At 53.8% G+C, this 25,697-nt stretch overlaps 1 protein-coding gene across 1 annotated transcript; it reads right to left on the bottom strand.

Annotated features, from left to right (window-relative positions):
- Positions 1–1,488: 1,488 nt before the first annotated feature.
- Positions 1,489–14,658, bottom strand: LOC100908421 (uncharacterized). Its single transcript, XM_029112244.1, has 10 exons — positions 14,607–14,658; positions 12,670–12,792; positions 10,394–10,675; positions 9,201–9,412; positions 7,246–7,476; positions 5,838–6,026; positions 5,055–5,346; positions 4,241–4,560; positions 2,420–2,675; positions 1,489–2,229 (listed from the first exon to the last, which is right to left on the bottom strand). The coding sequence occupies exons 1-10, from the start codon at positions 14,656–14,658 to the stop codon at positions 1,796–1,798; spliced, it is 2,391 nt and encodes a 796-aa protein (XP_028968077.1). The 3' UTR covers positions 1,489–1,795.
- Between the last annotated feature and the right edge of the window lie 11,039 nt (positions 14,659–25,697).

The raw sequence follows: 25,697 nt of genomic DNA, 5'->3' as shown, positions 1-25,697 counted from the left end.
GCGATCTTTCCATAATAATCCTCCATCGGATCTCATAATCCTCGTAATAGGTTCACTTCATATATCTAAATATTTAAATTTATCTCCATCATTATCCATTATTGTTAGTATCATCATCATCATCATCCAGATACATAATCAATTCGGTAGGCGCATTCCTTTGTTCAACTATGTAGGTGTGAAGAAACATCCTGGACAACAGAATATCATCCAAAATCTCTCCGATCGCTTCAGGGTGCGGAGTATGGAAAGAATTTTCACGGAATTCTCCGAGTTTCTCGCTTTTTCACTTTCGTTTCCGTCGTGTGTACAATTTACAAAAAGATTCAGAGACTCTCAATTCTCGATCCAATAAGGTCTGAACATTAGAAATCAGGGATCCATGTTCTTTGTGTCCTTCCATTTTTATAATCATCATCATCATCATCCAGAAACACCTCGTCAGACACGAGTCGCACCATTCAGTCTCTCTCCGCCGTCATCATATCTTCGGCGTCGTTCTCATGTATTCATCTGGGTCGTCCGGGAGAGACCCGAAACGAATACTGCTGGAGCGATTTCGAGAGAGCTTTCTGAGGACGAAGATGACCAGATCTATGAATTCAGCATCATCGACCGGGTGCAACAATTTCTCTATTCTTTCCCGACTCGGGGAGCTCATCGGAAAGTCAGAATCAGCCCAGCTAACCACAGGCGGACGCCTCCGATAACTTTCTTATACCCCTTATGGGGAATGAGATGAGGAATCACTCGAAGGAGGAATAGGTGCGACTCGTGCCACGCTAGTTTGTATCTCACCTCCTACGCGGTTGTACTAGAAGATGGTTTGAGAAACTCTCGTTTGCGAGTCAAATGGCCCTCACGCTTTTTGTACGGACAACATTCGTGTCAAGCACCCACAAGGCCCAACAGGCCTCGACGACAGCTCGGAACACTGTGCCTCGTTTCAATAAGTCACAAGATAACGCCTCACTCTGTTCCGTCGCATGTAGATGAGACATGACGTTTGCTTGAGTGTTCCCATCTGCTCTTAGTTATTCTTGTTCTCATCGCTGTATCAACGTCCATCTGAAAGTCCGGTTCTTGCGGCTCAACTTGACTGACGGTGGCGAATCACCGTGTGAGTGAGTGTTGTTCTGCCATCCAAACCAGGCTCTCGATCACTGCTTGAAAAAAACATCCCACTGTAGGTATCCTGTATCGTGTCAATAATCATCAGCGGTGATGTCGATGCTCTCTTGGGAATCATAATAGTGCGGGTAATGAAGTCTCCAATCATAAGAGCAGTTGTATGATCATCGTCATGCTTTCACGCGGTAGACTTTCGCTTGATCGAGCTATCACAAGGATGCAATGAAAATTTTCTTTATCACAAACTTAACAGATTATTGTAACCCTTGGCCGTGACGGCATCCGGTGTATCCGTTCGAGCGCGTACAATCCGGCTCCGTCAGACGCGTCAGCGAACTCCCTAAATCTATGATAGGTTGTTGTTGTTGCCGTCGGTGGTGGTAGTGGTGTTGTTACTGTTGTTGTTGTTCGTCTCGTCGTGGTGATGTCTTCTCCATGTCGAATTTATTCGGATGAACGCAAGTAGAGGGGACACCGGAAGCCTAATATTGTTTTGTACTGCTACTCTTGCGTCCAGACCCTTGTTTCCATTCTCTTCTCGCTACTTTTGTTCCTTGTTTGCATTTTGCTCCAGAAGCCCTAATGGACGTTCTTCGTCGATTGCTTGAACAAAGTTCGCTGACTTGTATCCTTGATCCTGAGCTGAGTTTGCACCCCGTCCGAATCAGAAAAACGCGGCAGACGCCTGCCGGAACGTGTCGAAGTTCAGCACGTTGTAGACGATGGCACCAGCGACGGCCGCAACGTAGGCCACCATCACTATCCAGCAGGCCACGTGTTCGCGCAATTTCTGTTCGTAGTTCTTTATGACGACGCAACCTACGGTGACGCCAAAAGCGACCCCGATGAAGGGCGCCAGAAACGTGATACTGATTCCCTGCGGCTCCGAGACCCTGTCGAACAGAGCGAAGCCGAAATCGATTGAGGTGAGCAAGAACACCAGCGTGATTCGGAAGAAAAATTTCGAAAGGCCGGAATCAGCGAGTGCGTCGTGATTTAGGAGTGTGTTCGCCAGATGGGCACTCAGCAAGGCGTAAACGGGACACGACGCTCCGATCAGGAACGCTGACGGATCCGCCACGGAACAGAAGACCGACCCTGGAAGGAAACGATCGAACGGAATGAGTGTGCTTCCCTTTGTCGGTCACGATCGACCCCGGCGGATTCCTCGCTCGGAGCTTCTGCTCGTGGCTCCAGATTCTCCTCGTTGGGCGTACTCAGATCATCCAAAGTCTTTTCTGTCTTGAGTGTCCTGATTCCGTGCCAAGGGAACAATTCCGCGACTCACCTGCTATCACGGAAGCGATATAAATGAAACCGATACGCCAAGAGCCGTGGAGCATTTCCAGGGGTAGTCCCACAAACAATTGTATGACGATATTGAACACCAAGTGAAGCCATCCGTTATGCACCAAAAAGTAGGAAAAATATCTCCATATTTCAAACGACTGTGCTGGATTGAATATAAATATCGATTGAGCGGGGATGGGCTCCGACAGTCCTGCGGGTCCGACAGTTAGTGAGTAGTACGTGAAGAGAGCAATCTGAAAATTATACGAGCAACATGAGAACACGACAGCATCCACGAGAGAGAAGACTCCTCCCGTAACCAAGTGTCTGCCAAGATCAGTTCGTCGCCCTCGTTCGGAGTAGTCGTTTCTGATGATGAAGTCGGTCGTCGCGGAGACTTACGAGCAGATCGTTCAGCATCGATGATTGTCGAACGATTCTGATGCAATTGGATCTCGAGAGGCGGAGCCGATGTCGACTTGATAGGAACTCTTCCGCGCACATCGGAGCGTTCGATTCTAATAGTTTTTTGATCGCTAGAACGAATCTACGAAAATGCGGAGCCTATTCGAGGAGTCCCTCAGTCATGCGGACACAATTTACGTGATTTGAGAACGCTGCTTTCTCTCGCAATCGTCTTCGTGGAGTTCATTACACGACCGTGTCCTCGTCTACAAGCTGTTCCATATTCTTGAGATAGCCCCGGCCTCCTCCGATGCAATCGAAGTGGCAGTACCGTGGATTTTTCCTCCGTGACGCAATCCCTCAACGAGGACGTACTAAATCAGCCCAATCGAGCCTGCCGATTTCGCTTTAGAAAAATATTTCCACCATCGCGCAAGCACCCTCGTTCCCAGGGTTGTTGTTCCTCCAATCTGCACGAGCCATTAATTTCGGGGAAGTTTTTTCTTGCGAAATCCCAAAAGCGGGTTGCATTTGCGCGAGCCCGAAAAACTGAGGGGAACGTCAGCAGGACTCTCGGGGCAGGGGAGGCTGGTCGATCGGTGTCAACCTCGGGCCGGTCCTGTGCCCAGGGCAAATGTCGCGAGCCGTCGCCAGTAAGCCGCGTCCTCTGTCTCGGATTCAGCTCGTTCAGATGTCACGAGCCAATACCAGAATAGGTTTCATGTGTTGTGAATAAGTGAGCACGTCTCTCTCTCTGTCAGCTGACAAGCGAGCGAACGGGCAGCTAGCCGGCCGGTCGGTCGGCCGAGAGAGTCGTCATGGTATGACAGCGAGACGGATCAGTTCGGAGCTTTTATTTGCCGTCGTTTGCGTGATGAACGATCCAAAAAGGAGCAACGACGACCTCTTTAACGAACGGATGGGATCTACGCCAAGGCGACAAATGCGGACTTGGATTGACGTCGGAAAAGCGATGCCGGAGTGATGAAAAGAAAAGCTACAGGAGATGTAAATGAGGAGACGGCATGACTAGACGGCGGCCCCTGCCACCGCAATCCGACGACGACAGCAGCGGTCGCGGGAGAGGTTGATTCGCTTCTTCTCGCAATGCAATAGCTTTCCTCCGCCTCTCCCTCGCAGTCTCGTTCCATTCTCCAGCGGACCGAGGACCTCGAATAGGATAGACTAAGCTCGCTAAGCCGACTTGAAGTGAGTAGAGCAAGCAGCTGCCCACCCCTCCTCGCCTGTTCGGTGCTTCTTGTACGAAATCGCTACAGCCCGCCACTCATCCACCCGCTTGCCATAAAGACGCTCCTGCCCCCCTCTTTCCCCCGTTTAGCCGGCATCGCTGTCGGCCAGCCTTTTATACACTAACTGACCGGAAGCATCCGAAAGCCTTCCTTCTTATCCTTACCTGGCAGATGGTGACGAACAACACGAACAAAGGCGGCGGCCAGCAGGTGTAGCTGTCCGCATAGTATTTCCGATCTCGATCGTCCGGGAGGAATTCGCCACCGATTACGTTGACCATCTTAGAGAACAGCGTGTCGGCTCTTCGCACCGAAATCACCGGAATATCGTCTTCGGCTATGCAGTCGTCAAGCCCAGACGAATCCTGGGTAGTATCGCCCGAAGACGCCAACGCTGTTGCCGCAACCGAGGCTGCAAGATACGGGTTCCCGTTGAAGCCTGAGTGGGGCTCCATGCACGCTGGACCGTCAAAATACATCGATTCTGGGGGAAGGTAAAGAAGACAACACATATCGATTGTAGATAACGGGCCTTGTCCTTTCGTCCTCACACCGTCCGTCGACTTCGTTTGTCGCTCGGCCTGCTATCTACACATAGGATGCATCCCTACGACAATATTCTCGATGCGACAAGCTGAAATTGGCGGGAGGGAGTCGACATGCGGGGAGCTGAATCTCCATCGCGGGCCAAGCGATTCGACATGTATGCAACTTTATGGTCGGTACGTCATGTCTCCGGACGCGTATTCGGACAAGCTTGATTCGAATAGGGAAAAGGGACCGGATACTGGCTCAACTTCGTTCCCATGAGACGATTCTGGGCAACAAGTGAACTCCACTCGGAAGCGGGGAATACGCGTCAAGCAATCACGACAGATTGTATCCTGAAAGGAATTTTCCGGGCACGCTCAATGGCGCACCGACTGAACGTGCGCGCCATCCAATGCTGTAACGCATAACAAACAAGCATTCACTTACCGTTTGACTGATGAACGTGAGCGTGCACGTGGTGACTCGGGGTTCCCTGTGAAGAGTGCGTGCTGCACAACTGACTGATAATTCCGTCCTGGTGTTGGCTCAGCTGCTGTACGACACCCATTGGACCGAGTTCGTGAGGGTGAGAAAGACCTTGTAGTCCTTGGAGGCTCTGCAGGCCGGCTGAATGCACCAGTTCCATTTGCAGGGGCTGTTGCTGCAGCCACAGCGATCCGCACGAGCTATCCCTCTGGTGCACGGCCATCTCAAAAGACCTTGTCCTTTTTCCGCTCATCTAAAATTCGCAAAACACGTTCAGAGGTGGCGCAACAAGGCGACGCTCCCTTGTCCCGCTCACTTTTCCTTCGTTCTCGGGGCACCAAGCAAGAAATACGAGGATTGGAGGCGTTCCTCGGGGGTATACATGGAACGCGAGTATAAAGTTTTTTTCCTGGGTGAGCGAACGCTCCGATTCAGGGTCTGAACTTTATAATTCGTTTCAGGAGACATTCAGAGGAAAACACTAAGTCCGATAATTTGAGACCGCAACTTCTGGACCGAAGACTTCTGGAAACGCAGGCTTTTGCGTTTAAACTATCGCGCAGAAGGAATGAGCATCTCTGCGTTCCACGGGAAGTTTTCAAGCATCGAAGCCTTTCCAACACATCATGTACAGACGTTTCCCTCTCTTTGGCTCAATCATCTTCCCGAAATTAGATCAGGACAGAGGCTCTCTTCCCTCACGGCGGGTGTATGAGGGTGGAGCTTGGGGCATTGGAAACTCACCACAGCGATGAAATCGTCGAAAGTTATGGCATTGGTCCTTCGATCTTGAGCTTTTAGTCGAAATAGTTCGCGTTTTGTAATATCGACGCAGTCTTCGAACTCAACGCTGTCGAGTGCGCGTAGAAAATCGTCCCACGGAATCTCTCCGAAGCCTTCGGGATCATACTTGTCGAATAACTGACGCCATTTCTGTAAGAAGGATGCACAAATGAGAAATAGAGCCTCCCAGCCATTGCGGCCCGGTCCCTGTCATTCAGTCCCGTTCCTTTCTGCTGGGTTTTCCTTGTTTCCCCTTTCAAGCTCCTTATCCCTCTGGAACTGACGGTGGAATTCGCTCCTGACGCGCCTTGAGCCTTAACTCAGACAGCTACATACGCGGAGCAACAGAGGAGCGTGCGTTCTTCTTTCCGACATTCCACGGTGCATCGTTCCGCGACCAGCTCAGGCGTTGCCACGAGGCCCGACGGACGAAACGAGATGAATAACGATCGTTTCGCGAATGCACAAACCCGCTTCGCAATGGACGCGCGCGTACCGAGGACCGTCGCGTGGATGTTTCGACCCCACCGCGGCCACTATTCGGGGAAGCCTAACCCCGCGGTATTGAGCTCATTGGGGATTTGGTACGGGAGCGGACTCATCGAATTCTTCCAGCGAGCTCCCTCTCAGATGTATCTCCCTCGCCGCGGAGCTAAGTAAGACCGGTGGAAGAGAAAAGACGCAATGGAAATACTCGAAGAGGCTACAGGAATAGGAAAGAAACAGACTCTGACTGATGGTGGAATAGAAGCCGAAACTCTGGCCGGAGTCAGCACCTCGATACCGAAGAAGAAACTCCTCACTGACTCGTAGCTTTTTGATTCGCGCCTGTCGGCCGGACGATCGGTGGGTGCTACGTTCGTGGGTCGGTCCGTCCGTCCGTGCATCCATCCGTCCATCAGTTCGTTCCTTCGTTCGTTGGTTCGCCCGCTCGTCCATGCGGAGCCTGGCTGCTGATTGAGTGACATTCCAATCCTCTTCTATCTGGGGCAGCGAAGCACCGCAGGGCGAGCCCTCAGAATGACCCTGTCGTCGGAACCTCGGACAAACGGATGAATGGACGAATAGACGGAACTAAGCCCCGTATTAGTCAGGCGGCGTTCCCAACTGTACACTCCTCTATCCAGCGGGACCGTCGAGCATTCGATCGGGCGCGTTCCGAAGGTTCCGACCCTCGTCCAAGGCGTGGAGTGTTTTTTCGGAAGTCTCATCGCGATTGGCAGGGCATAAAATTCGGGTAGCATAGAATGCGGAAAGCTGTCGAGGGAAAGCCCGGGAACGGAAGGACCACCGACGAGTGAAAGGTCCACAGGGAACGAAACGTTGCTTCATGACAAATAAGTTCCTATACGTGTAGACAAGTACTCACATCGTTGAGCAACGCTTTCCGATGTTCCCTCTCGAAGTGATCTAACTCCTCGAGCGAAGGAATCGTCGTGAGTGTCTGTACACAGGAAGGAGTAATCGACCCAGGTAGGTCGGGGGGACACGCCCAGCAGCCTCCGTAGCCTCCCGCAGCTGCCGCGGCGGCTGCCTGATCGGCCAGAAATCCTGCTAGGCCCATATTGGCCAATGGCAGCTGGTGAATGTGAGCGCCTATCTGTAATTCGAAAAACGCAAATAACGTTAGACAGGCGTGTTCAAGAGCCCTACAAAGCTCTCTCGGGAACTTTTGGTGGCAGATGTCGGGCGTGTTGCCTTCGCTTGAGAGCGCCGCGCGAGCGTCCTCGACGTTGACGATGGATTCGTGCGATCAAATAATTTGCCGAATTCGGAAATGGCTTCAGAGCGAGGCGCGACGAGCGTGCGGACACTCGCTCCGCTAGTTCCTGTTTGCACAAGTGCGTTTGTTTGCCGGAACACCTCAACATCATCATCACGATCATGAGCGTCGTTCTTGTTGTCACCTTCAACGTCCATCACTATCTGCAGCTGGACAGAACAGGCCTTGGCATGTATGCATGGATGCGCGCATGCTCGCGCACTTGCATGCATAAATAACAGCGGACGAATGGATGGACGGACGAACGTCCATACATGTTGCCCTGCTGCGGCTGAGCAAGACATTACCGGCCGATGTGAGTACGCTCCACTCGAATGGCGGTGTGTACCCCGAGGACCCCATGGAGCCTGTGGACTCATACAGTTTGCTCACGGCTCCAGCGACAAAATCCGCCTGTCGTCTGACCATCTGGCTGTCTGTGGAACAACAACGACGAAGATGACGATTGCGTCGATTGTTTACTGAATCGAGATGCTGTGCTCACGGCAGTCGAATATGACTGCGAGCCCGCTGAGCCCTTCTGTTCCCCGGAGCACCCGAGACAGCGAGGACCCGCTCGCTCCCTGCGTAATCTCATGGAACGACGGCGCTGGCATGATCGAGACGGCGACGATCACCGTTGCGATGGCCGACTTTCCGCTCGTTGGAATCTGTGAGCAAAGTGAAGATTATCTCTGCCGGACCGGGTTCTTTGTTTGGTGGATGAGGTACGAGCACAGGAAGCTATTGAGTGAACCGACTGGACGTCTTCCCTCCATGCTTATCTCCTTCGCCCTCCATATTTCGTCGTCGTCGCCCTTCTCCATAACCTTCCCTTCCACCTACACGTTTCGCGCTACTTTGGCTCGCATGGTTCCGCCCTTCCCGTTTACGGTGGCTCTTGAGTTCTTCCGGAGTTTAGATCGTCGGTCGGTGCGTCGCTCATTCGTTCCTCGGCTCGCCCGTGCCCGTGTCGGGGCACCAAGAAGAGGAGAACAGGAACATCGTCGTCGGCAACGGAAGATCTCCGGCTACGAAAACGGCGACGTCCGAGCAAGGCGAAAAAAGGTCATTCAGCTCACAACAGAAAACTCAAGAGAGAAGCGAAGGAAGGGTTCCCTCTCGAGCGGGCCACCAAACGGGAGGAGGAAGCGGAGGGTCCGTGATGAAGCGGAAAGATTTGAGTCAGCCGCAGGCATTGGTCACGTCTGGCCGCTCGCTATTTCTCCTCTGAACTCTTTCGTCCAGTGAGCTGGCTGTCTCAGTACGGCCAGCTGGTCGACTTCCGTTGAAGGCTTCTCCCGACAACGCGTATTTTTCCCAACCCCCCTCTCCCGCCTCCATGTTCTCTCCCCGGATCTCTTTTCCTCGCCGTTTTTTCCGTTACCGTCATATCTTGCGTCGATGGTAGTGATCAGGGAGGCCGGGAGGGAGGGTACTTGTTCCTCCGACAGTCAGTCAAGCGTTCGAAACCGCGCCCCGGTACAAACTGGCAAACTCCGGGGGGAGCCAACTACAAATGGAAGTGGAATTCTCTATTGGCTTTAGTGTTTGGAACGTACCTGGACGTGAGGAGTCTGATTTGGGTCAGAATTGAGCAAGTTGTGGCTGTTCTGTTGCTGTGGTTGCTGCGGGCCGGTTACCTGCTGCTGCTGTAACTGGCCGAGAGCCTGAGGGGGGAAATAATTGGGGATGGAAGGTAGCGACGCATTGATTGGCGGCCTCGGTTGCGACCCTTGCACCACGAAGTGGGAAGCGATGTCCACCACAGAAGCTGCAAGTTAAGTGGCTCTGTTATTGTCGTGTCACACCACCACCACCAGCCGGCCACCCAGGCGGTGGACCCACCGACCGACAGGCCGTCGAACAACGGAAGCCCAGCCTTCGTCGACTCGACCTCAGTGCCGCTGCTGCTGCTTGCGCGACTAGCGGCTTAGCGCAGCTTTCACAAAGCACATCCTGGAGACCAGGGTAATTGAAAGTATGGACTGGCTCGCGGTCTTCTGTCCGCTCGAACGTGATTCGACACAATGAAAGTTTGGTCAAACAGCCGAGGTCTAGTTCCCTTCGAGCTCGGGACCTCTGCTGGAGACCTCGGAGCTGATTAAGTTCAGGCTGCCATTCATCAGTCAGGTTATCGAGTTGCCCTTCCGAGCGCTGTGACTCAGCTTAAATTCTCGATTCATTCGGGGAAATGAGCGCGAGCGGGCTTAGGATATGGGAGAAACACGGCGACCGTTTTACGCAGTCGAGCGACGGGTGAGTTCGAAAAACCAGCTGATTTGTCGAAGAATCAGCGACGCGAGATCGCTATTTCATTAACGTAATTGCCTCGAGCATCTGATCGAAAAACAACACCGACCAAAAGCGTGAGACGGAGAGGGAGATTTTCCCCCGGATGGAGAACTCCTTTTCTACACGCCGTGGTCAGACACACCATGATAAGGCTTCAGTCGAACAAGTTCCAATTGGAGTACCTAATATCCTAGGCAAGCACTCTCTCGGCCGGCGAGCGAGGGAAGCTCCGAGAAAAAAAATACAGAATTCCTCCCGGGACAAACTTTCCAGTTCCTACGACTTCGAGCTTGTTATTCAATTTGGGAAAGTTGCGACGCCGTCATGCGTGCTCAAATTGATAGTGTTGTGCAACCTTGGTGATAGGGTGGGGCAAAGGGGAAAAAAACAAGAGCGAGCCCCCGCGGTCGGGAGAGAGGAAGAAAAGGGGAAAACGGGGTTGGGACGCTCTAATACGAACCAGAGATGTAAGGTGATTGTGGTGTCTGGCCATTTTCTTTTGCCAGCGGGGTTTCAGTCCCTCGACTAGCGGCTGAGTTCGTTATTGGAGTGATATCGCTCGCAGCCGAACTGGGGAGTTCTTGCTTGGGAGCCACCAAGGCGTCTCTGATAGCCGCCGTGCACTGCGAATGACTCGAGGCAGCTGGAGGATCCGCATAGTGAACCCGTCGACGTCGAGCTAAAGTTGCAGTTAGGTCGAGGTTGGCGAGGGGCTCGATGTAAGTCACGTTCGGAGGAATTCCTGCAATGAGCAAAACACCGAGAGTTACATCCCTCCTCGCAATCAGCCGAGGGCTCCTTCATTCATCGATTCGAGGGCCGAAGTTTACTATAGACCGCTCGGCGCACGCAGAAGGGAGAGGCGCCACCAATCAGCGCAGACGCTGACTGTACGCTGCGATTGCCGTTCGGTTCGCATCTCGTGAAATTAGCTGCTGTTTTCCGCCATCGTTCGTCCCGCTCCGTTGTCGACGAGGAGGAAAACTGACTGGCAGAATGTTTGGCTAGCTGGCAGACCTTCTCAAGTATTCTCCCGGCTGCCGCCACGGTGACGGGAAGAGGATGCGGAAGAGCCGAGATGGCGGCGTTGGATTTGTTCTCTAATATCCTCGGCAGACTATTCAATTCGCTCTCTGTCGGCCTAGTCCGCTCACGCAGCCTGACTGGCGCCGTTATCACACCGTGAGCCGACCCTCCGCGTCCGCTTGAATAGCTCGGAACCTCGTCTGCAACTCTTTCGTTTCCGGTACCTTGACCTCGGGAGCTCGATCCATACGTTATTCGGTTGTTGCTCGCAGCGTCGCAGTGATATTGCGTGATTCGGGAGGAGGCTATTTTCACTACCGAGCACCGTCGGCCAACTTCGGCAGAATCCTATCAGAGTTCAATCGAGTTCGGAACGTTGCGTGACATGGCCGGAATAGATGGAGACGACAAAAAGACAGAAGAGCCACTGCGTTGTCGGGGCCGCTGCTCCATTCATGGCTGTTTTATTAGTCTCTTGTAGCTGCTTCAAGTTGTTTGACGTTGCCGTCTCTCGCTCCGACTGCTTCTGTCGTACCCTTGTTGTACCCCACTCCACCAACGACGACGACTCGGCGGCTGCTGCTGCTAATGTTGTTGATGCAGGTGCTGTTATATTTAGGTCTGGAAGAGTCTGGCAAATGGCTTTCCACGTTCGTATTCAGACTCGCACGCGAATCTGTCCCCTGAAAGGATTTCAAAGGACGAGGGAGCCAGCAGGGAAAGGGGATTGAGACCGACTCATTAAGTAATCATTAGCTGTGTTAAAACTCCGGAGAATAATGAAACTAAAGGAATCCATGGGACGTCGGTGCGTGGAACAATTTCCTCTCCACGGAACAATTTAGCACTCCGGTCTTTTTCGTCCGCTGAGTTTTTCTCAGGATTTATGCGCTTCTAAAATACCGGCGTCGCCCCGGAAAGTCTCAAAAGTCCTCGAGAAGACGACTGCAGCCAGGGTCTATGCAACGAACAGACTCCTTCAGATGAGCGAAGGAAGGGACCGAATCCCCTTCAGACAGAGCTTCCAGGAGGAGTTGTTCTCAGCAGGATCTTTTTCCCTCTCCAGAGATGGATCTATGCAGTGGGTATTTTCGAAATTGAATTTAGGACCATGTCGTATTCGATTTTCGCTCCGCACGGCAGAGAAATGGCAGTCGATTTCCCGGATGGTATCAGGGAAAAGGATGCGCTCGACAGAAACTCCATGATGTCGCGGGAAGGGAAGTGTTGACTTCCCCCGTGAGTAATGACTATGAAGCGAGCAACTTTTGAGGAGGAGAGCGGCCCGATGGGTCTTGATCTGGTGATCGTTCTAGATGGAATGAGGAGCCATGAAGCCTGCGCTGTCTAAGCGTCCGACTGGAAAAATCTGGGGACCGCGGACAGACAAATCATTTTCGGCTCGAGGTGATCCACGAAGGAATGAAGTGGTAAAATGTGGAATCGATCGGCTTGAAGTACTATACGAGCCTCTATCCGGAGGTTCATGGAATGTTTTCTCTGTTCAGCCTGCCTCGAAACCGTCACCGCTAATGCGGATGCTCAACAGCATTTTCTTGCGTGCATGACCGAGTCTGATAAACGAACAAAGGATTTCTGCTTGCGATTTCGTGTTGTGTTGCGCATTGTTCGGCTTTTCGAATCGTATCCGAAGAGTGTTTGCTTGCTTGTGAGCTTTTTCGAGAGAGGAAAAACTCCGGCCCTTCTTACCTGGCGGAGGTGTCGCATTCGATGGTTGAGGGAAATGCGACGGGGTTTGCGGAACGGTGGCGGTACCGTTCGCCAGATCTCCGTGGGGGTCCCCGCCGTTGACATCGACCTGAAAGAAGCGGCCTTCATTAAACTTCAACTCCTTTCAAGTTTGTTTCCCCGCCGTCGGTGGCGGCTGCGGGCGTGAAGCTCGAGCGGGGCCCTCGCCTCGATTCACCTCGAGGATTCTTTCTCCTGTAGCCGCTCGTGTTTTTCTTCTCACTCTCTCTCGCTTTCTCTCAACCCTGCAGTCAGTCGGACCAAATTCGTACTCTGTGTAATCATCTCGAGTGCTTGAACGCTTGGTATTCTTTCGTTTTCCTTTCGGTGCCCTTCCAGATTGTTGACCTCATTTTCCTCTGCGGTGCGCTTCTCCGCTTTCGTACCCGCCGTTTGAGGAGGCGATCCGGAAACCTCGAGTTCTCACCATGTTCTGCTCCTTGTTCAGCATTTGCGCAGCCTCCTCCGTATCCGAGAATAATATTCTCGGCTCTCGTCTTCCCGGCTCCGACCTTGATCGCGACACTCCGCTCGTAAACTTCAAAAGTCCACAAACGCAAAGATTTAAACGAGATAGATGAATCGGATGCCCGAGCGTCGCTCATGGCAAGCGCGGAGGAAGTTCAATTTGTCTGCCGGTCGCCGTGGCAAGCTCTGAAAGTGTTCGTCCTAATTTCCAAGCTCGCTTATCGACAGGAAACAGAGACCAACGTTCAAGCGAACGTTCCGGACGCAGGAACGGAAAGCTCCCGCTTTCTCACAAACACTCGAACGAACTCTGCTTCCCCCTGCAGTCGGATAGAACGGCTCCACGAGTCGTAAGCGACCGACGATATCGATACAGGGAGGAATATACTCCCAGGATCGGCGGGTATTAGCAGATGGCCACCGAAATCAGGGAGAGCCCGCACTTCGACAGAAACGAATTTCCGGATTCCGACATGAAGAATCGAAATTGCGAAAGTGATCAAGAAACGATGGAAGGATGTCTGGAACGCCTCATATGCCCACGAATGAACGCGAGAACAGGTTGATGGGATGGAGCGAGGAGTCTGTCGCAAAACTGAAGAACCATCTGCGACTCCTTGTCCCCGGCGTCCAAGGCTCTCCGTCTTCGAAATTTCTTTGTTCGCATGTTGGAGGCCCGCTATCCGAGCTGCTGGTTCCGTCTATCCGTCCGTCCGTCCGTCCGTCCTTCTGTTCGTTTGTCTGCCAGCGGCTCGCCAGGGACCTGGAGGCCCCTAGATGAGCCTTATCTGGTGGCAGTGTCTGTCTGCGCGGCGGGGCTCGCTTAGTCTGGCTCAAATCGAAAGGACTCGCTCGCCGGTCGTCCCAGCAAAAGCAGACAATGGCTGCGCTTTAATCACCCTCTGCTGTCCTCTTCCTCGGGCTCGGCTGGCCTACGAGAGTCGTCAGTGCGTTTCTAAGACCACCGGTGGGGTCGACCGTACTTTTGCCAGTACCATGCGTTATACGGCGAACGATTCTTCGCAGCTCCGACGACGACGGCTTTGCGAGGACGTCGTCGTATTCGCCCTCCATTTGCTCCAACGTCCTCGCGCCGTTCTGCCCCGCTCTCTGTGATGTCTTCCGTCGGAGCTCCGACCTTCCAGAGGATGCCCGAGATATCCATCCGGCTGTGAGGTACTGAGCGAGAGTTCGCAGAGACTTGAACGCTTCCGTCGGTTCCTGCTGCCGCTTGTGCACATGGTGGACGACCAGACCAAGTCCCACTCACAGCTCGCGCAGGCCGACGACATTGAGCAGCTCCGCAGACCGCTGGGTTGTCAGCGGCTCCGGAGCTCTTGTCTTTCGGGCCCCGTTTCGGCTCTACCTCGGTATTTGGGTCGAGTCCGTTGGCCCAATTGATTCGCACCTTTGCATTGAAAATTGCCAACTTACCGCATGGCTCGCCTGGTCCACTCCGCCCAGCACGTCTGGCACCGACATATTAAGAGCTTGTTCTCCAATTCATCTCACAGCGAAGACTCCGTCCTGCGCACCTGTACGAAACGAATAAAGATGGTTAGAATCCAGACGGTCGATGTCGTGTGGGCGTATTTTGCCGTGATCCCTCCACACGCCACCCTCGGTCACTCATTGGCCCAGATCGCGGAGCGCGATTACTTAAATTACCTACATCAAATCAAATGCGATTCTGTGAGTTCTTCGGCTCCATCTTGAAAAGAGTGACAGACCGAAACCTTGAGCAGAGGAATCGATTTGACGCCCCAGTCGAGCCTCGAAAGACATCGGACAAGAGTCATTTTATGGCTCATTCCAGGATTAGTGGGCCGCCCTCGTTGATAACGAGACGATCATTCGAGCAAGGTATCAAAATGGCAGGCGGTCCCTGATCCATTCGCTCTAGCGTTGGATGACCATTACCATATATATTGGCAGCTACGATGAAGGAAGATAGCTGGCGCATTTTGGCCACATCAATTGACAGAGCCTCTTCAAGGTTGGTTGGCGGGTCCGTCGGTAGGTCGGTCGGTCGGTCGGTCGGTCGGGGAGTATAGGATGGCTCCAAGCGAAGACCGTCGCTTTCTCCTCTCTGGTGATCCTCCGAGGTCTCCGGACGGCAGGCGACAAGATTCCCGATTCCGACTCGGATTCGGAAGTGCGCACTTTCCGGAGCCTCAATATTGTGGATGCGCCGGCAACTAAACGAGGCGAAGGTTTCGAGAAACATTCGCTCAAAGATAAAATCTGAGTAGGTTCGATCCTCCGGCCCTCGGGGACTCCAACACCTAGCGTAAGGGAATCCTACAGTTGTCTTCGCTCCGATCTGCCAAACCCCGTCAACGTGATCAGACCGCCTCGGCCGTTTTCCAGGCTTCACTCGGTTCCAGCGAGCGAAAACTCAGCACGAGTAGGTCCCCCAGGTGGAACTCAGATCAACACGTGCCACCAATCTCGAAGCGTCTCGCTCCGGGAGCCACGTAGCTTCTCTGGCCGTCAATCGCTTATGCCTCAGCCTTTCCTCCGGTCTCCTGCACCATGTGGGGTGAGTTCAGGGGCTCGGCGGCTGCTACCTATGCGTCGAGAATCTCCGTCCCTCATTCCATTCATCGACCAATGCATCCATCCACCATCCATGCATCCATCCATTCCTCCATCTGCCCTCCTCTGCCAACTACACCAATCCGTCGGTCTCCCTGAGCGAGGGATACGGAACACGCTCCACGTGGAATTCCGAACTCGTCGACAACTTCAACAACATCAAGAACGACAATGCTGTGGACAGCTTCGGGATCAGTCGGGAAATGGATCGGTTAGGTGTTGCCAAACTTCTAGGGGAACTACTTCCCACGCGATGGATTTTGCCTTGCTCTGCTCCAGCGCGTTCCATGTCGACAGTGAGTGCATGGACTTTCTTGCGGCTCGAGCCGGACGCGTGGAACCGCATTGGAAACTTGTTTCGGCGGTATTTATTTAGTTAGAAGTGTTTGAAAGCTTTGCGCTAACAGCCCGCGGCGGATTGCTCATCGTTTCACCGACCGAGCGCATTAGTAGAAAACCCCGCGAAGACAATCACGCGGACTAGGATACGATCTCAGGACCCTGCGCTCATGGACTGTCTCCGGGAGAATTCCATCTCATTCGCGTTCAGGGAAGAGACGGATTTTCGGCGGAGCGTTTCCCCAGAGAATTCACGTCAGCCGAGTCCAAATCGAACCTCGAGGGGCCGGCCTCGACTACCGGTGGGATGGATGCGAGTTAAGATAGTGACATTCTCGCCATCGTCGACGCCATTCTCGAGTACGGAGCGTACATCATCCGTAAATGCGTTGCTAAAAACAATCAAGAGCTTCATCCGAGAATCAAGTCCGAAAGTAGTCGAAGTCTCCCCTGGAGAAGTGCTGGGGCTGAGGTCGCGACGTCTCCCACAATCGCTGCATTTTCGCATTGTCAAACGCTTCCGGCGTCCCACTGGCGCCCTTTGTCCCTACGGCCTTGCTGCGATCTCGAGACAAATGAGTACGCGCCGCTCGCGCAGAATCGACGCCCGCTGAGCGGGGAAAGCAGGAATGTACTCCGTAGTCAATATCTTGGGGAAGGCAACCGATTTTTGAGAGCCGTCACACCCCGAATCGCTCCTAGAAAGTCTCAGGAGTAGGCTGGCAATCGATTCCCACCCCGAGAGCTCAGAATGGAGTCATCATTACGATCCTGGGAAATTCCATTCCTCGGGACGCAGCCACGATCGCGGTCCGCACCACCGGGCTCCAGGGATGGCAAACCCCTGCTTCATCACACAGGCTTATACCTCCTTCCTCAAGTCCCACGACTTGACTCAAAGTTTTAATATCTCTCCTTGAATCCCCGCGCTCAGCTGCCCCATCTCGGAGCTTCCGCTCAGCACTTTTAGCGACTCTTCGGTTGTCCGTTCCATCAGCGAGGGATAGACTGACTGCCTCCTCGCTTCCCGACGCGGCTTTTCGCGTGGGGATGATGCTTCTATTAATAACAATCATAATATAAATATCCAACGTCTCTGTCGTTCATCCTGCTTGACACATTTCTTGCTTGACTCTTTAATATCTCGCGATCGTTACCCCTCTGCCCCGGTCGGCGGCTCGGAGGCCGACAGTCTTCATGACGATCGGAGCTGAATGGCGGCTGGCGCGCGGACGAGAACCTCTTTAATCCCTTACTCACACAACGAACGGAAGCTTGTTCAGTCTTTGTCCCACTCATTCCGTGGACCTCGTGCCGGGGCCCGAGGACAGGCAACGACGAGCCCGACAAGGACACACGCGAAGACACGGAAGCTTCTCATCTCGGAAGGCAGGCAGCTCACGGAGGAGATTTATCTGACCGGCTGCGCGAGATAAATACAATACCCGGCGCCGAAAGTCGTCGTCTCCGAGCTCTGCGAGAGAGAGACGGAAAGAGGAAGGGAAACGTATGTACTAGATGCAAAGCGGCGGTGGAAACACGAAAACGGAGCAGGATACCGGAGCAGGTGATGAGGGGCGGATCCGACGCGAGAGAACTCCGTCTGCCAGAGATATCCGGGTGGGAGGTAAGCCCGGAGAGAGGACGACAAGGCTCGAGTTGTGCACCCGCGAGAGTCATCCTTGATTTATGCTGTCGTTGTCGGCCATGAGGCGCCTACAGACGCTCGAAGCGGATTCTTAACAAACAAATAAAAAACATGATGTCGCTGGTGCGAACGATGGTGACGACTGCGACACTCGTTGTAGACCGGCAGGCGGGCGGGCGGGCTAGCGGCAGAGAGCTGACAGTAGAGCAACGGCGGCCACTTCTGTTCCCCGAGGCATGCGACAATTGAACAATATTTCCTTTTGCATCACTCTCTTCATTCGAGCCAGGCGGCTCTCGGATGTGCTGGCAGGATGACTAGCAGGCGAGTGTCTTGCTCCCTTGTCTCTCGGCATGACTCGCTTCGCCGACACCGCCGGATCGTCTGGCTCTCGCGTCTAACGTATCGACGCATTGAAGGCGTCCTGTGATGCTGCCGCCGGCGCCGCTGCTACCGACGCGGGCCGGAAAGGCCGTCGACAGCTGGGAAACGTTTGTTCGCGCCCTCAGTGCTTTAGGGCCGCATCTCTGCTGTCTATTCATACAGTGGATAATAATCTATACTCTCAGTGAGTCGGACGGCTTTGACAATCTTTCACCCGGGGTGTCGGCAGTCAGACGTTCCTATCCCTTGACCACTCAGCTAGAGCAGCGGGCGACAACTTTCCATGCACAGTCTCGATTCTTGTTGTCAGAGTTCCGGGTGACTATGCCGATTCCGTGGGGAAGGGAGTCATGAACCGGACCGACTCCGTTGGATCCGTGAACAGAAAACTCGTTTTTTCGATTATCGGGTAATTATGAAATTATTCTCAGTTCAGCTGATCGTCATGCGACCACCGAAGCGCCATGCTCCACCGGGTCGCTCGGAGGAGGCGTGAGCTGCTGACTAGATAGAACGAGAGTGGGAGTCAAAGACCCGAGAGAAACCAGCCGTCTTGTCCACAAAGCCTTCTTAATTTCTCACATTAGACTGAACCCACGGACTGAGCGAGCGGGCGGTTTGGAGAGCGAGCTCTAGCCTCCTTCGGCTCGTTCTCTCGACCAGCGCCAGGAGCCACCGACCTCCCGCGTTATTCCCCCCAACTGGTTTGTGCAAACGGCCATCTACTCGCCGCCGCTGCGGTCCGCCCGCTTTCTCTCGTCCAGCCGTCCGATGACCGTCAGAGAGTGCCCGCCTCGCCGCTTTCGGAAACTTGGTCATTTGGTCCTGGGGCCAGCAGACTCTGACCCGTGACTTGCAAGTAGACGGACCCTCGAATTCAAATCCGCCGACGATTCCATGCACCTTCGTGGGAATTCTCCCTCGTCCGAGAACAATGGGTGGGGTGCTTCAAGATTGGCCCCGGCGACGGGTAGACAGACCAACCCGTCGGTTCCAACCGCGATCCCGGCCAGGGTACATTAAATAGCCTCGCGAGCCCCGCTCGACTCATTTCGGGACGCCGGGATTCTCTAGAAATTACCACCTCGATCATAGATTGATTATTCGTGATGTTTCAGCCCGCAACGCGGCTGACCTGGGTCGAGAGAGAGCTCGGTACGTTCGGGCATGTGCGCGAGCTAGCTTTGCCTGCTTCGCGGGCAGCTTGAGGTGTACGTGACCCAATGGAGTTGTCGTGTCATTCGGCGCCGGCTTCCCCGTCTACAGTGACGAGGAGGGGAGAAGGGAGCGCAATTCTATCAAATTGCCGCATTACGTCGTTTCCCCCATCCCTCGATCCAAGAGCGCGAGTCCGATCCCTGACGGCGAATTCCCTCGAGGTGTTTTTCCGGGTTTGACTATTCCTCCCCGTCGACCCCTGTCCATTCATTCCGCGTGTCCACAAGCTCTCCCTTCCATCAGGACAGTGTGTGTGGGCGATCTGAAGGGGAGGAAACGGCATGATCCCGGGCGTTTCTCACTAGTTCAGCTGAACGAATGGCCGCGCGTTCCTACTTACTCTGTCCAGCATTTAAGGCTATCCTCTGCTGTTTCTAGCAAGGACGTTTCACTGGCTCGCGGGTCTCAGGGAACCGCGACAATTAGCTAAAGCCCGTAGCGATGCGATTAGAGAGTACGTCGACCACGCGCCCGTAACAGGCCGCTCCCGGCTGACTTGCCGGGCGGCCCCTCTCGCTCTATCCCTCGATGTCGCTCTTCTTCCGTCGGAGCCAAAACATGACAAATTATGGCAGTGTCAGGTTTCGCGCGGTGGCGCTCTCATCCTGCCGCCATCTACGACGGAGGTCGGCCGCTGTCTCGACATTGAGCGGATCGGATCAAGAGAAGGCTTGGCGGACCTGCAGACGCACAAGCCTTAGATTGTGCTTGATCTGAGGATCTCGAGTATCGAACGTCAAGGAAGTGTCGTCATCCGTCACCCCACGCCCCATCCCGGCGCTCATTTTTCTCTATCTCATTTTTTCGTTACTTTCGGTCATCCGTCGCGTCGCCCCGTCCGTCCTTCCGATCAGCCCGACCGTCAGTGTGCCCGGTCTTTCAATCGTCCGGTAGATCTCTCGATGTGTGTGCGGGAGAGGTTCCCAAAACTTAACGGTGTTGGGGCTCCAAAGAAGTCATGATTGTATTGAAGCTTCTACTGATAGATTTCCCGAGATGATTGCAACGTAGGTTCTCGATAAAAGAATTACGAGGTTTCAATCAATCGGATCATTGGTTAACGACTGGAGCAACTCGCTCCCTTGAAAATCCGTCGACATCATGGAGTCATCGAGACGGTAAATCGGGACGTCAATTATTCTGTCTCAAGTTAAGATCTTCAAAGCTCAATATCAGAGAGGGGACCAGCTTGTGGTTGGTAGAAATTCTCGTTCTGGAATGTTCTGACTGCTAACCTTGCTGGTCCGTTTGAAGCTGACGGCATGAGCTCCAAAGACGTTGAGCTTCCTTCACGAGCACGGGGAAACGAAGGAGCAGAGCTCACGATCTAGGGAACGTCTCCTCCAGCGAATAAACATGAGCAAGATCCCGCAGTCGGTAGGGGCCGAAGCGAATTCCGCTTCTATGGAGAGGGAAACGATCAAAAAATGGAAGAGAATTGTGAAGACTTGTTCGGACCTTCGATACTCTGATACTGGGTCGCTTCTTTTCCCGTGGTCCCATCCAGTCGTCATGACTCATCCATCAGTCGTGGCTCGTGACCGACACCTTCGTCTCACGATCGATTCTCGAGGGGAAAACACGGGGAAGAATCTTTCAAGACGCGAAGAGCGGGTTGGAATTCGGAAATTTCCGACCGAATACAGTTGGCTCGGCGAACGGGACGCAATCTTGCTCTCTCCGCTTCCTCGTCGAAGAGGAGGATGACGTTTGTTATTTCAGACGGCAAGGACTTTGCTCTCGACCGAATGAAACGAAATTACAGTCCCGTGGAACTTCTCTGACTGGTTGAAGCTCCACAACGATTTGCCCGGACAGTCAGGAGAGAGCCTCCTCGTGCAGTCTGGGTTCTGACCCGTGCGTAGGGGCTCTGCTCCCGACTCCACTGCTCGCGCCGTACTGTCCGTCCCGAAGTTTCACAACCCATGACACGTGCATTCATGTTCTCTTCCATGGTGCGTAGGTGTATTCGGACCCGTTATGCAACTGAATTCCTCCTCGGGAGAGTCGCTAGCTTCCTTCCGAATCGAGGATATGCCTCTTTGAATGTCCATTTAGATGGCTTTGACTGAGGGGAAAGCGGACAGATTCGGTCTGATCAGACCCCCGGAGAGAGACGATCAGGATCGGAGACGGTTTCCCAAAGGAATATCATCCTCGGCCCCTGTATGGATGAGCCCGCTGTCGTACGAGACAAGGTCGTTCTAAGGGGTCTTCGGACAGGTCCACGGCTTCCGTAGACAATAGTTTCCATCGGAGCAGGAGCTGAGCCGGTCAAGCGACGACTGCCGATTCGATTCGACCCCACTCGGTTAGCGCATAAGTCTCCCGGTTGCGTGGAGCTATGCGGTCTACTGTGTTCCAGCAGGAGCCTGGTAGAGGCGACGCGACGCCTAGTCTCGTGTATCGCGATCAACGCAAGCATAAGGAACACGTATCTGAGAGAGCCGCGCGGGTCCTCATAAGATGGGGAAGATTCCAATGAACCCTCGATGGACGACTTCGCGACGAAAAACGCTAGTCCGCGCATAACGTGGCGTCGCCCGGCGACGCCATCGTGGGGATCGCCTCAGGTTGACACACGCTCTCAGCCACTGCATGCCCACAAAAGTGATCCTAATGGAGTCGTGATCCCTCGGTGATTATTTCTTATGCAAGCACTTGCTAGGATACTCCGTCTGCCAGCCTCCCTGACTATGGGGGCCAAGGTACGCATCATCGGATTCCCTTTTCGTGACTCTCACGGAGATTTCTGACCATCGAGCCTCATCAGACTCGATTAGGGGCAACTCTATCGTCTTCCGCCGCGCCAGACATTTTGTGCGGGAACATCATCATCTGAAGCGTCCGAATCGCCAGGTTTACTCCATAGTCGCGACGAGGGCAAATATCACACGGATACGAGAACAACGAGAACATGAAGACCCGGAGTCTACCATTGGTTGGCCATTAGGGCAGACAACACCTGGTCGCGCCATTCGCCAGCGTTTGAGCTGGGTCATCGACTCCACTATGTTTTGTTGCTACCTCTTTTATTGCCGTCCGCTGCCAGCTCCGGCTTGCGTGCCACCAGGTCAGGCAGGATTCGCTCATCCGACCTTCTTCGGAGCCTCTCCGGGCCGTAGTCGAGTTGATTCCCTTCTCTCCGCTGGGAAGACTCCCCTGATGAGCCCCGAGATACTTATCACCTCATTCCGATGAGTTTGATTGCGGACCCGCGCCAAGAGCGAAGCCCCGAAGTCGTCGTCACCGGAGAGGCAGGAGTTATCTGGATGAGTTGCTTAGCTACGCGCTTGAATGGCCTGGGAATTTATCCTCCCCGAGAGAGAGAAAGAGTGACGGGGCAACGCGAGCAGCGTCTTTCGCGACACAAACGTCAGCAGCGTCAGTGGAAGGATTTAGAACGAAGGGCAGGGAGCAATGAGAACGGAATCGCGTTGCATTCGTCCAAGTCGTCCGCCTGCTTCCTCTCCACCTCCCTCCCGTTTCTCCCCTGGTGCCTCCAAGCGATGGATCGGCGCGGAGAAACAAAAACGAAAGGAACATATTCTTGTCCTCTATTCTGTCTCCCTGAGCCCTTATCGCCCGGCTCGCACATGGTGGCGGCAGCGGCAGCGAAACCCACCCCGGGGAAGACGTTCTCTGCGGAGGTGATGCTTTGTTAGAGATAGGATATATAGACAAGAACCCACGAGCCGACAGAAACAAAGCAGCAAACAGACGGTGCATTGAGAGATACTAGATCCCACCCTCCCTTCCTCCGGTTCAGATTACAGTTGATCGTTCCATTAACTTGTTGGCATCAGAAGCTTATTTTTTATGGCGGCCATGCGGTCCAGCCCTTGTGAATATCTCTACGTGAATGATGATGGAAAGCTCCGGTCGCTCAATCCCACTGCGGCGTGCACTGAGACGCCACCGTGACTATCTCCGTGAATGCTCCCCGTGAGGGTTCCCGTTTCCATAACGAAAGGATTCAATCCCTGCTGCTAGCGTCGGCGTTGTCAGCAGACTCTGCACTCGAGCCCCATGAACGAGCTCGCTCTCCATATTCGACCCCAGGAGCGATCGTGATGCCCGGCCTAATAATTTTAGCTCATTCCCGGGGGATGCATATCATGGAGGAATACTGAATTTTATACGGTGGGCTGAGGACACGGTCTGACTGTTTCGAACTGCGAAGGAGACAAGCCGTCGACGTAATTCACACAATACATGCGATCCGCTGATGGGAAGCAGCTGCCCTGCTCCAGGCACTACATCGCAGTGAGCCTCGAATTTCCTTATCATATTTCAGAAACGGGGCGAGCAATGAAGAATAATTCTAATTCCCTCAAACGGCCGGAAACATCCGACAGAGGCGCAGGCTTCTCGATGTTCTCGAGTCTGTTCAGCTGAGGCAGGCTCCCCGCTCTGTGCATTAGAAAATCATTCTTTGTGGATAAGCTTCGACGATTTTCGGTCGAGTAATTTTTACTTAGAGCAATGCCGACTTCACGGGGCTGTCGTCCCAAAATAAATCCATTGCCGATGGATCGCAAGACCGACCGCAGGAGCGAGCGCGGGAAAAGCGGTGGAACTTCTTGCCCTCCTTGCGCGCGGGATGCGCGTCCTCCCGCACCCACTTCCAGTCATGCATGCCGTCACGCACGCTCGGGAACGGACTTGGTACCAAGATTTTGGGAAGAAGTATTAAAATGTAAACTACGGCGGGGTTGATCCTTCGCTCCAAACGCCCTTCACGCAAGGCCGAGATAGTCTACATCAGGCGATCGGTCTCATCGATGGCTCCAGAACCGCTCCATAGAAGTCAAGCCCTGCTTATCGCGCACAGGCTCTCTCGACATCGTCGTTGCAGAAGTCACTCCGACTCCGCCAGATTGGGAAAACTTCCAGAAACTCGATCTCCGCCGGAAAATGCCTTCCACCGAGGTTCTCGCGTGCCGTCGTCGTCGTGAGAGAATGAAGTTCCTCTTCCAGAGATAAGATCCCACGACTCACGACAGGTGCGGTATGAGTGGCTTTCCTGGAAGTCCGATGTGGGCTGAACCGTTCCCGGACTGATATTGCTAACTTTCCTCCGGAATAAGGGAAGCTCGGACGGTACTCAAACGTCGCCGACGGCCGTCTCCGGGCTCCAGATTCAGGCAGCTATGCAGGGGCGTACCTAGAACTTTTCCTGGGGGGGAGAGGGATCTGTATGGGGCTTGGAATCCAAAATGACGCCCCGCTCTTATCCTTTACCAGAGCGGAACAATGCCGGAGGGGGAGGGGGGCTACAGCCCGATCCAACCCCGATGTGGATACGTTAGTGCAGCTACGTTTTCGTTGGGTTCGACGCTCAGAGCGCACCCCTAGTGAAACCGGTGCGAATGAGCTCCCATTGAATCCCAGAGAGCATCGATTACTGAGCGCGGAGTCAGTTTTATTCCGCAGTCTCGGACGTTTCTCGGATCGGCCCTCGCTGAGGACGGGGGCCGCCGTATCGCGATTGACGTCGAGGAGATACGTTACAGCATGAACAATGTCAAAAGAACCACGGTCGGGACGTCGTCGACGCCCGGATCGCCATTTGTTCTCAGCCAGGGTCAATTGAGAGCCGAGCAATGCTGGCGTCCGCCGGGTCCACCCGCCTGTCGCAGTGAGCATCCATTGGACGGGGATCGAGCCCGGGGCTCGGTAGATCGGATGTGCACCACGGAAAAAAACGGCCAGCGCTCATTGGGAGCCGGCCAGTGTTGATTCAAATGAAAACAATGTCGTCCGCATCTCGGAACGGGTTCGGAAATGTATCCCGTGAATGTTTATCCCTCCACGTACCTTTGACAGCAGGCAATCGAGAGTAGTCGGAGGACGTTTACAGTCGGTATCAAATGATCGTTGACCGAAACATTATTCAGGAACACATTTTGTCACAAAACACATCAACTCCGTCCACGGAGGCACGTCACGAGGCGAACTCCGCGCTTGAACAACAAATGATTTCGAGATCAAAGCTCGAGGCGAACCTCCATCTGAATCCAATTGAGGGCTCCGGAACTCGAACAACTCATCCGGAAAACGTCGGAACCCATTGTTGGATGGATATTTCTTCCTGAATCATCACGTTCTATGGGATTAGGTGTTGTTCAAGACAGCGGCTCGCTGTCAGCAGAACGCCGAGTCTGCGGAGTAGAGGGCGCTCCATTCAGCCATAAGGAGACGGAGAGCGGCCATTTATGGAAAGGGACCTCGTACCCCTCGATTCGGTCCCCCGTCGAACTCCTGAGAGCTCCCCGAGCGGAGAGTCGAGTCGTCACCACAATTTCTTCCCGACAGACAAATAATAAACTCG

Source organism: Galendromus occidentalis, unplaced genomic scaffold (genome assembly GCF_000255335.2).
Source record: "Galendromus occidentalis unplaced genomic scaffold, Mocc_1.1 scf7180000077487, whole genome shotgun sequence".
In the NCBI taxonomy this organism is placed as follows: Eukaryota; Metazoa; Arthropoda; class Arachnida; order Mesostigmata; family Phytoseiidae; genus Galendromus; species Galendromus occidentalis.
The sequence above is the reverse complement of the archived record's forward strand: the minus strand, read 5'-3'. Positions and strand labels throughout refer to the sequence as shown.